Genomic DNA, 12,487 nt, shown 5'->3' on the forward strand with positions numbered 1-12,487 from the left:
GTGGGTTCTCTCAGCCAGCCAGCCGTTCCAGGATGGGGTACGCTGTCTTTTTATCTCTGTCATGGCTTTGGGAGCTGTTTTGTATCGTTTCTACTCCCCTAGTAGCTGTCCTGGAGGAGAAACTAAGATCTGCGCATCTTACTAAGCCGCCATCTTCTCTGGAATTCCCCTTCCTTATCTCTTAATCTTCTTTGACTGGAAAAGCCCTTTGTATAGTAAAATTAGATTTTTCTCATTGTGTAAGGAATTTTTTCTATGAATTTCTATTATAAACCTTGCCAATACTGCTTATTAAATTTTACTCAAATAAAATTATTCTATTATCAGATTAATTACAAATAATTTTAGTTATTAAATCAAGTTAATAGAATTATATTCTCCCCAAACTATCATCAACAACAGGTTCCTTCTCTGTCAATGTGCTCACCCTCCACCAAACATGCTGGTTTAATGTTTTCTAGAAAAAACATTTTCTAGGAAACTTCCTCAAAAAATTCACAAGGTTAATACATGTGGTAAATTCACAATCCACTTAAATAATGGAGGATGTTCTCATTATGAACATAAAGGAAAAACAACAGGTTCATTTTAGTAATTCCCTCTGGTGGTTGATCATCTGTCTGAATCTTCTGTATATGTTTCTCTCTCTTTTTTTTATTTGCAAATCATTATCCTGGATATTCCTCATGGTAAAAACAATAACTCACATATAGTCAGAATCTCACTGTGCCTATATTTCTCTGAAGCGGCCACCTCTCTGCTACAACTGGTAGGTTAAATAGTAAGGTTGACAGGTTGCAATTGAATGCTATATTAAAAGGTGATACATTTTATATAAAACTTGCACTGAATGTGAAACATATTATTCTGATCATGGAAGGAATAGCATACAATTTATTTTGATCAACTAGCATCTGAAGAAACTCACTCACTTATAGAAGAAGCAATAAGCTTACTCTGTATGTGATAAATAGCCTTCACATTCTTCATCAGATTTCAGTTTTATGAGTTAAGCTTGAGCTTTGAAATATAAATGGGATTAACTTAATCCACAGGACATAAAGGAGAAATAGTTTAAAAATATAAATTAATGGAGAGTCAAGTTCTTCTTTGGCAAAGTATCATATCTGTACAAGTCTGAAATTTCTAATAAAATAGATAAAAATGGTAAATAATGACTTATTTTAATATTAAATGCAAGTATTTTTATTTTACTTCTCTATGTTGAGTATTCATTTTAATTCAGAAAACTTTTCAACAATGCCAAGTAAAATAAATGATTTTTCAATTAACTTATTTTTATTTTCCACTCAAGTCTATGTTATTGTCTTGTTAACTTATATGACCTTTTACTTAATACAATTATCTAAGAAATTGCTCATATCTTCATTTTTGATAATTTTGCAACCCAAGGGATATTTTTAAACTCAATGGTCCTCTCTACATTTAAAACAATTCATTTAATATTTTATTCGATCAATGTATAAAAACAAAATCCTTTTGTCACTTAAAGAAATTGAGGTATATTTCAAATAAAAGTTTATTATTTTAAATAGGAAAACAGTAATAGTGGTTATTTTGGCAACTAATCTGATTTTTCACCTTCCAAACATTTTGTTTGTTGATAAGTGAGCATTACTTGTAGATTACACATGGTATCACACTTTCATAACTAGAAAATAATGAAAACTCATGATCACTAGAAATGGTGTAGCCCTAGTTCTATAAAAAAAACTGTCAGTTACACTTTTTCTTTACACCAACAATTGTATATAAGTGCTTTTGTGGAGATGTATGGAAATGACTCTGTCACTAAACTGACCACACCACCTAGCTCTTTATTACCCCCAAACAAGCAAAGGAGTGGATTAGTTTTTCATCTTTTAGCCCCATGGCATTGAACTAGTTTGGCTCTCTCATTTGCCAGTCATTCTTTCCTTTTTCAGATAACACTTAAGAGAAAACAAATTCGAGGTGAAGTCAAATTTATTCCTTTATTTTTCATTCCTTTTCACTTTACTCTTATCTGCATAGTATATGCTACTCAAAATTTAAGTTTGGTGTTTGAGCTTAAACCTGGCTCAAGTTAAAAAGACAACTTTTCTTATTCTTATTTTGACTTATTTTTAGCTGTGTCTGATTCAAAGGGTATTTTTAGATATTTAATCTGAAATGTTTATACACAAATTATTATAATGAGTTACTCCATATGTTGTAACAGATTTGAATCTACATATATGTAGATTTAGCTATTTTCAATAAATATGCTTTTAAAAACAGAAGAGGCTTAAAGTAATAAATATCCTTTTCTATTTTTAATTTTCCAATTTTATATACTGAACTTAAAAAAGTAATTTTTTATGAGACCTCAAGATTTTTTTCTTATTGGTAGTTTGAGATCAAGGATTGCATAACTTTGAGAATGATTTCAAAGTGACTATGTAGATATTACTTACATACTGCAAGAATGAGGATACAAAGAATGACAACAATAATTACTTTTAAAGAAGACATCTAGGAAATTATATCAATTCTACTCAATGGAGCAAAATGCTTTCATTATTACAAATTCTACTTTATCATTCTTCTGGACTAAAAGTCTTGTTTGATCTTGTTAGTCTCATATCCTCATAATCATTAGAAAGTGAGATTAAATTAAATACAATTTTGTGAATCACATACATAGTGCATAATAAATGTATATGTATACAATGAAACATGCAAATATATTCCACATATCTTACCCTTGAGAACTCATAATCTGTGAGATTGAAAAGCAGATATATTTAAATTTACAGGAAAAAATCAACCTTTAAAGGAGTTGACTGTATTTTCTAGTAAATATCAAGACCAATAAAAGAATTTAAATCTAACTCAGTTCATTTTTCTTATATTATGATATTTAAGCAAAACAATGTCATTTGAATACTTGATGGAATTGCTCAGGAACCAAAATTTTTGATACACACTGTTCACAAAAAATCTGGACAGTGAGAAATGTTTATGGACTATCCAGAAAGTTCCTGGAAAGTTCATTTTATTTTATAATTTTCTTGTTTCAAGGGCAAGTAAAGTGCGTATTGCAGACTATGGCCAATTAAGAACTAGGAATAAATGAAAAAAGTGATATATTTTGAGAGATGAAAGGGAGGCTAACAATATACTATATCTTATAGAGGAAAAGCACTAAAGAATTTGCTAATTAGGTATATAATTCAATTCAAATGTATAACTCTGAATAATCTAAATTGATGAAAGAGATGGAAAATGAATGACATAATTATATGAAAGATAACTATGTTTTCATCCATTTGAGCTAATTAATTTCACTGGTTCTGATTTGATTCATTTACCCATTCATCCATTAAACTCATGGGTCATGAACTCATGATAGACAAATGAGTTCTGCATGCAAAACTACGTTTAGAGAGTTTAATAATATTTTTTTTCATCTTTTGCAATTTCTGGTAGGAAAAAATGCAGAAATGTAAACATTGATTGACATCAATGTGAATATTGATTGCCATCAATGAGAATATTGATTGAATCAACAAAATATGTTTCTCAGAAATTCTGTCTCCTCATCTCTATAGGAATCAAATATTCACTTTCTATATATAACCTAACCTTCAAAACTATCAAAGATTAAATGATGACAATTTCCAGATTATCTTCATTTTAAAAACATTCTGAAATACTATATAGACTGGATGGATATGAAGAACAGCTCAATGATATTTGGGTTTGTTTTGTTAGGACTCACCAGCAACTGGGAACTTGAAATGTTCTTTCTCTTCACATTTTTGTTGGCCTATGCAGCAATCATGACAGGAAACCTTCTCATTGTGGTCACCATAATCTTTGACTCTCACCTGCACTCCATTCCAATGTACTTCCTCCTTGGAAAACTCTCCTTTCTTGAAATGTTTATTTCCACAATTACAACCCCTAAGATGGTCTTTGATCTCCTCAGGGAGAATAAAACAATTTCCTGGTGGGGCTGCATGGCTCAGATGTTCTTCCTCCACTTTTTAGGGGGCAGTGAGATGACTCTTCTCATAGTCATGGCTGTGGATTGGTACATTGCAATCTGCAAACCTCTCCGCTACACAACCATCATGAACCACCGGGTTCTCGTGGGCTCAGTGCTGCTGTCATGGGCTGTTGGTTTTGTGCACACCATGAGCCAGATGGTTTTTACTATCACATTGCCCTTCTGTGGTCCCAACGTGGTGGACAACATTTTCTGTGATCTTCCCCTTGTTCTAAAGCTCGCCTGCACTGACACCTATGTCCTGGAGCTGCTGGTGATTGCTGACAGCGGACTGCTGTCCTTCATCGGCTTCATGCTCCTGCTCATTTCTTACACCATCATCCTGGTAACTGTCCAGTGTTGATCCTCTGGGGCTCTCTCCAAGGCCCTGTCCACCCTGTCTGCTCACATCACTGTAGTCACTCTGTTCTTTGGGCCTTGCATCTTCATTTATCCTTGGTCATTTAGTAGCTATTCAGTAGATAAATTTCTCTCTGTGTTTTATTCAGTTATCACACCTTTACTGAACCCCATTATTTGTACCTTGAGGAATCAAGAGATGAAAGCAGTGATGAGAAGACTGCGGACCCAGCACATCAGCTCCAGACAGGACTTCTAGGCAGAACCATGATGATCAAGATGTTTAGTGCAAAATCCGGTATACACTACATCTCAGAATGATATTATCAATTTACTTTGCTTGTGCATATTTTAAAATATTGACAATTATGTTGAAATTACAAAATGAACTATCACTTTCTTTCTATGAAAGACTGTTTCTGTTGAAAGACTAATACCTTAATTGAAATTCAAATCAGGTTTTGAATGATAAATTATAAGTATTTCTAAAAATGAATTCAATAAAATAACTGGGTTATTATAGTGGGAAACACATAAAATTCCAAGACTAAATGCCCTTAAGTAAAGATAAATCAAATATGAATTTTGTTGTCTAACTTTAATTCAGATTTAGGTGTCTTTCATTTAAATTCTCTAAATTTTCAAGTATGCACCCTACTGAATGAACTCCTATGAACCCATAACACATGTGCATACATCCACCTCTTTGTGGCTCTTTGTACATGAAATGATTTTTTTTTTAATTTATAAAAGCAAACAGGCTAATTTTTAAGAGTGGGCACATCCATACAATGATTGTGAACCAGTGATATGAAGTAAACATTTATTTCAATTTTAAGAAAAACAAGAATTCCACCAAGAAAATAGCTTAAAATGAGTTTCATTCTGCTTCATTCCTTCATTCATATTTATATTTACATTTGCTCATGTCTCTCTTGAGAATCCAATAAGAGCTTTACTTTTGGGCTAATCCCCATGGACAAAGAATTAATTACAGTGCCTCTCCATATTCCATTTATTCACTTCACAACTCATAGGATATAATGGAAGTTCAATTTGTTTAAGTTGCATATATAAAGTCAGAAAGTGTACTGAGTTATATAGACAGATTTATAGTCTATGGACATTAGAATAAATAGACATTCTATATACTTGTATATATTGCATTCATGATGTTATACTTTCTCCCAATACCTAGTGGCATTTTATACTTCTCTTCAGCACATTTCCTTTATTGACTCTCCACAATAGGTATATAAATTATAGTAACTAGGGGCCTTCAAGGACATATACCTGCCATAAATGCATTATGTGTTTCAGAGTATGACATTTTTTAAAAAGCACATAAGAGGGTAGAAACTGGGCCCTGAAATCATTGGGTATAATAACATCGAATGAAATAGTTCAATAATAGAGTTAAAAGTAGATATTGTTTTATATGTAGTTTTTCAATTTTATAACATTTTTCCACATCCATTGTAGATTCTTTTTTATTCCAAATGTTTATTATTGGATATATTATAAAACCCTAAGCAGTCCATCACATCAAATTATTTTATCTTTGCCAATATAATTATTATCAAGTCCATAAGCTTCATTCCTTTGTAGCACTTTTAAATTATTTTCTCATGTATGCTCATATTGTGCATTAAAATCTATCTTTTTTCATATTATAAAATGTGATACATGTGAAACATATAGATATTATTTTTTCCAAATGCATTTTAACTCAAATTTATATTTTTAAGATTTATATGTTTAGATATGTGCCATTCCATTCCATTCATTTTAATGGTACAGAGTCTTCTATTTTAGGGATATGCCAGAATTTATTTAAATCTTCCTTTGGTAGACATTTTGAGTATTTCCAATTGTTTACTGTTATAATGATTCAATTACATATACTTTTATTTTTTTTGCACACACAGATAATAATTCTCTATAAATTATATCTAGAACCAGAAATTCTGAAATGAGTGGTATAAGCATTCTAAGCTTACTAGAAATTGCCTAAATTGATTCCCCAAATTACAGATACTTATACTTCTACCTGCACTATGAGGGAATCCTAGTTCTCCATGGCATCAGCACTATAGGATTCTTATGTCTTTGTGGTTGTTGTCAATTTGTCATTTAGATGGGTACATCTAATATCTTATAGTTTTGTTCCATACACTATGTTCAGAATGAATCTGTGCATCATTTTGTATATTTATTGGATAGTCTTTTTCCCCTCAGTGATTTCCCATTCATACTGTTTGCAGGTTTCTCTTTTGGGATGTTATCTTTTATACATTGATTATATTATTAATTATTCTGATATATGTTCTATAATTTTTCACTCCTGTAGATTATCTTTAACATTTTTCATGTTTATGCATATACAAATCTTGATATCATCACATTTATTAAACTTTTCTTTTGGTTTGGGATTTTGTTTCACATGTGAAAATGTTTCATATGTCAAAATATGCTATTGTATTTTCTTATAATTTAAAAATTTTCTTTTTCATATTTAGTTACTTTAACTAGAATTTAACTTTGTTATCGGTATGTGGTATGAATTTAATTTATTTTATATATACATACTAAACAATCATCCAATAATAATTATAAAATATTAAAATTCTGTACTATTTATAATGTTACTTTTACCATTTATCCAATGTCTATATATACCTGGATCTGCTTCTTGATATATTATTCCTTCCATTGATCATTTTGACTCTGAGATAACACATCCTCCTATATATAATTGTTTTATACTCAGTCTTGACATGGCGAATAAGCCTTCTCAAAACAATCTATTTTATTTTTATCCTGAATCTTCCTCTAAACTAATTCCTGCAGATGGTTTTAGGATAAGTAGTCAAGTTTCCCAAAAACACTCTTAGGATATCAGTTGGAATAGGAAAGGATTTATCAACTAATTTGGGGAGATTATAGAACTTCAAGATTTTTATTGTTCTAATTTTATTGTTCTAATTCATGAAAATATTTTTATCACTTTAGTTACACTTTTTATAATATTTAACAATATTTTAATTTTAATTGTTTGACTATTATCAGGCATCACAGTTTGTTGCTGTTACAAATGGACTTCCTTTTGCATTACAATTGAATAGTCTATTACTGGTTTAGAGAAACACTGCAGATTTTATATGTTGATTCTAAATACATAAAATTTGTTGAAATGTCATATCATTCATTCTTCTCGTTTTGACAGTAGATTCTTATAAATTTCCTATTTGGTTTATCTGGAAATGAAGGAGCATTTTTTTTCTCTTCCTTTCCGATTCATGTGTGTATTTGTTCATTGGCTCTACAGCATTGGCTAGAACCACCATTCAGCACAATGCTGAATGGAAGGCATTTTCTTTTTTCTACGCTTTTACAGTTTATATAAAAAATACTGCCATGGATGCTACTCTTCAGAAATTAGGATATTTACTTTCTGTTCCCAGTTTTCCAAAGGTTTTTTTAATCATAAATGTTTTCAAAATTACAGATCTGGTTATCTCTCCTTTGAGATAATTATATTTTTCTCTACTTCATTAAGCTAATGTATTGAGTTAATGTTATTAACGCTTCTTTGAATTTTAAATCTAAGCTCTAATTTATAATAATATGGCTTTTCATCTTTCCAGGTTTGATATGCTAGATTTTGCATTTTAGTTTTAGAACAGTTCATTAGATAATGTTATCTTTTTATCTGTAAATGTTATCTTTTTTATTCTGTAAAACTATTTAAATTAAATGGAATGACTTATTTTTAAAATCTGAGTATTAGCTTCTTTACCACCTACTTGCCCTTCTATACAATGACTCATAGTCATTTTAAAGATAAAAGTTAGCATAATCTTCTCAGAAAAGCCTTCCCTAAACCTCCAATCTTGATTAAGATCTTTCATTCAGTACTCTATAGCAACCTATATTGTTTTTTTATAAAATATATCACATTTTACATTACTTAATTAAATATTTGTGAGTATATGTCTATATTCCCTGTTAGATCACAAACAAGCCATGAAGTCAGGAAACATGTCTATCTTAATTGCTGAAATTGTGCCAATGCATGTTTGAGATATTTAGATATCAGGAACATGACTCACTGATTTTAGATTGTTATGATCATGAACTCTCTCACTGAGTAAAAGAAGGTCACTCCTCTATGTAATTTTAAAAAATATTTTATTCATAAATCTTAACATACAAACATACAAGCATTCTTAATATGCAAATATTCCATATAAAGTTATGATCAATGGCTCACAATATCATCACCATGTTGATGCATATTCATCACCATGATCATTTTCCAAGATATAGAGTGGTTTGTATATAAACTAGGTCATTCCCAGAAACTTCAGGTATTTACGTGACACCTGAGACTCAGAAGCTATGAAACTCAGTATTATCCCTTACAGGGACTATTTACAAACTTGAAAAAGTGATCATACTTTGACTAGAGATATAAATGAAGATTATCTGGCTATGACTAATGTATATTAGACTGTAGGATAAAGGATTGTATGATCCATATTTTAAAATTTCAACTTCTGTGTGAGACTAAAGGGAGAGATGTTTATTTGGTTCAAAATTTGTATTTTGGGTAATGCATTATCTAATTTAACCTGTGTGGTTTAGTTAAACACCATAAGTACATGGAATCTTAAATAAGGCATGGGATCTTGTAGCATGGAATTTATTCCTGCAAAAGAGAAGATAAGCCTACTTATAATTATACTTAAGAGTTACCCCTGAGAATCTCTTCTGTTGCTCAACTATGACCTCTCTCTCTAAGCCAACTTGGCAAGTGAACTGACTGCCCCCATGCTACATGGGACATTACTCCAAGGGTCGTAAATATCCCTGGCAATGTGGCATCTGACTCTTGGGATGGGCCAGGACCTGGCATCATGGGATTGAGAAAGCCTTCTTGTCAGAAAGAGGATAGAGAGAAAAGAGACAAACTAAAGTTTCAGTGGCTGAGATTCAGACATAGTCAAATAATTATCCTGGAGGTTATTCTCATGCATTCTATAGATATCTCATTTTTAGTTTATGGTGTATTGGAGTGGCTGGAAGGAAGTACCTGAAATTGGTGAACTGTGTTCTAGTAGCCTTGTTTCTTGTAGATGATTGTATAACAATATAGCTTTTACAATGTGACTGTGTGATTATTAAAATAAACAAACAAAATCCTGACAACCTCCCCTTTGTAATTATATTTTTGCTAAAATAAAAAAAAATTATATTTTTACTAAATATCAATGACACCATCTGCTTCAGCAAGATATTATTAGATTTTGATCTAGTTTTTCAGGTCATTACATTTCTTCTCATTTCTGCAGTATTTCTGAGTTGGACATCAATGATGAACCTCTATATCCTTAATAGTGCAATGCCAACTCGTCAGGGGGAAAAAGTGTTTCCTTTCATTCCAATAGACTAAATTATAATGTTCTGTGTGAATTAATTTCTCACTCCCTTTTTGATGAAAGTTCATTCTTCAATTTATTCAAGTTAAAACTCTGAAACAACGGTCCCCATCTCTCCATCCATTCATAGAATGATTGAACAAAGAGAGGGTTGAAACATTTTCAAATTTCATGGAATTAATCTGGTCACATCATCTCCAGGGTATAGAATAAGGATGGAGAATATTCTTTCTTTTGTATTTGGAATAACTGGTGGTTAAGTAAATGGAGACCCTACTCTCTTATGAGTTATTAAGAGCATTTAAACATCCTCTTCATATGCTTATAATACTCACATTATAATCCCTTGTGAGTTTATAACAATAAAGAATAAAAATAGACTACATTGTAGAAAAAAACTTGCTGCCAAATTGAATATATATGACATAGCATGTACTCATTATATGTATCTACCTGTGGTGAATTCAATTTGAAATAAGCTATGTATAAAACAAGCATGAAAATGGGATTTCATTTTGTTGGCATCAGTAGCAGCAAAGGCTGCATATTTGTAAGGTAAGAAATGCTAGTGGCATTTTATTTATTACTGTAGAAGGAGAGTGAATTTGAGGTCAGTATTTAGAGCAGGTCTCTTAAGAAGGCTTTCCAATGTAATTTTAGTTTTATTCCTTTAAGTAACCTAAATCTTGGTGTGCTGGTTTGAAATTATTATGTACCCCAGACAAGTGATTTTCTTCTTATCCATTCTTGTAGGCCAGACCTGTTGTGGGTGGATCCTTTTCATCAGGTTGCTTCCATGGAGATGTGACCCAACCAATTCAAGGTGGGTTAAAATCCTCTTTACTGGAGTCCCTTTGAGAAGATAAAAAGACATAAAAAACAAGGAAATCTAGAGACATTTAGAGAGAGAAAAGAAATGACCAGAGACATTTTTGGAGAGAGCCAACCCAGACCTCATAGAGGTAAAGAGTAGCCCTGCAGAAAATGAGAGCTGACAGAAGTGTCTCCAGATGAGCAAGCAAGGACCCAAAGAAGCTCAGAGTGAGAGCCACTGGAGACAGAAGGTGAAAGCAATGCAACCCAGATGAAGGCCCACTAGATGCTAGTCACATGCCTTCCTGGGTGACAGAGGAACTACAAATGTTGGTGGTCTTTCTTCAAAGTCAAGATATTTCTCTGGATGTCTTAATTTTGACATTTTCATAGTCTTAGAACTGTACATTTGTAACCTAATAAATCACCTTTAAAAAACCCAACCAATTTCTAGTATATTGCATTCAGGCAACTTTAGCAACCTGAAACAAATTTTGGAATTAGAAGAGTGTGGTCTTCATTTTGAAAATACCAAAAATACTGGAATGGCTTTATAAATGGATAAGGCAATGATTCTGGAAAAATCGTTAGATGCTTGATAGGGAAGGCCTAGACTGTTTTGAAGAGACTGCTCTTAGAAATGTGGGCTCTAAAAATACTTATGTTGAAGCCTTAGATAAGAATTATGAATTTCTCATTACCAGTTGGGAAAAAGGCATCCCTTGTTTTAAGGTGGCAGAGAATTTGACAAAAATGAGCCCTGATGTCAGATGGAAGAAAGAATTTGAAAGCAATGGTCTTGGATATCTAGCTGAGGAAATTTCCAAACTAAATGTGAGAAATATAACCTATCTTCTCCATGTAGCTTATAGTAACATGCAAAAGGAAAGGGATAAGCTGAGAACAGAACTCTTGAGTACAAAGAAACTGGGAATTAATGGTTTGGAAAATTCTGAGTTTCCAGAAAGTGAGTCCCCAGAGAATAGAACCCCATGTGAGGATTTAACCAGTTAGTCATGTTAGTGGAAGTCAGGATTGAAAATGGAGTTATCCAGAAAGGATTTGTGGAAATAACTATTGTCTGATCTTTTGGGCCTTTGTATGCTACATGGACAACTGACAAGTTTGTTGTAGGATCTGTATGTATGCAATTACTGCCAACCTGGACTAATAGGTAAAGAAAAGGGAAATATTGAATGAAAAATTATTTCAAAGGAGAAGGAATGGAAGCTTAAGTTCTGGAGTCAAGAAATCTTGGGCCAGGAGAGTGGAACAATTCACACATATGGAGAGGGTGAGTTTGCTCTGGAGTTTACAGACAGAGGGTTTTTCAGTCTTATTTATTTGGGAAAGCTTTCAGTTTCCTGGGAAATTCAGAAAAGTTAGGCTTTCCCGTTGTTCAGGAAGAAGGTTGCTGCTCCAAGACTCAGAGAGGATGGAGCACATTCCGTAGAAATTGGGGAGAGCCTGGCCACCACTTCACTGATCTTAGAGAATGGAGAGTGTGCCATGGAGATGGCCTGTGTGCCACCCTGAAGCTTGAGGAAGGTGAGGCAGAGAAGGTGGTCTCCACAAGCTTGAAAATGCTAAAACTCTCACCCCAGTGTTTAGAGAGAGCAGGGCTGCTGTGCAAGCCCTTAGAGAGGGTGGGACTGCTGCTCTCTTAAGCTCCAAGGATAAAAGGCCTTTCTGTAAATGATGCTAAGACTTTGAAATGTTTGCCCTGCAGGTTGTCAGCACTGTTTCGGAGGTTTGACCTTGTTTTCCTTCCAGCTTGTCCTTATGAAAATGGGAACATTTATCCTATGACTATATGTCCTTTGTATTTTGGAAACAGATA

General features: G+C 32.6%; 1 protein-coding gene across 1 annotated transcript; it reads left to right on the plus strand.

Annotated features, from left to right (window-relative positions):
• The first annotated feature begins 3,710 nt into the window (after positions 1–3,710).
• On the plus strand, positions 3,711–4,652 carry LOC143655029 (olfactory receptor 4L1-like). Its single transcript, XM_077126599.1, is given in 1 exon segment — positions 3,711–4,652. A coding segment is annotated over 1 exon segment (942 nt).
• Positions 4,653–12,487: the final 7,835 nt, after the last annotated feature.

Source organism: Tamandua tetradactyla, chromosome 14 (assembly GCF_023851605.1).
Source record: "Tamandua tetradactyla isolate mTamTet1 chromosome 14, mTamTet1.pri, whole genome shotgun sequence".
In the NCBI taxonomy this organism is placed as follows: domain Eukaryota; kingdom Metazoa; phylum Chordata; class Mammalia; order Pilosa; family Myrmecophagidae; genus Tamandua; species Tamandua tetradactyla.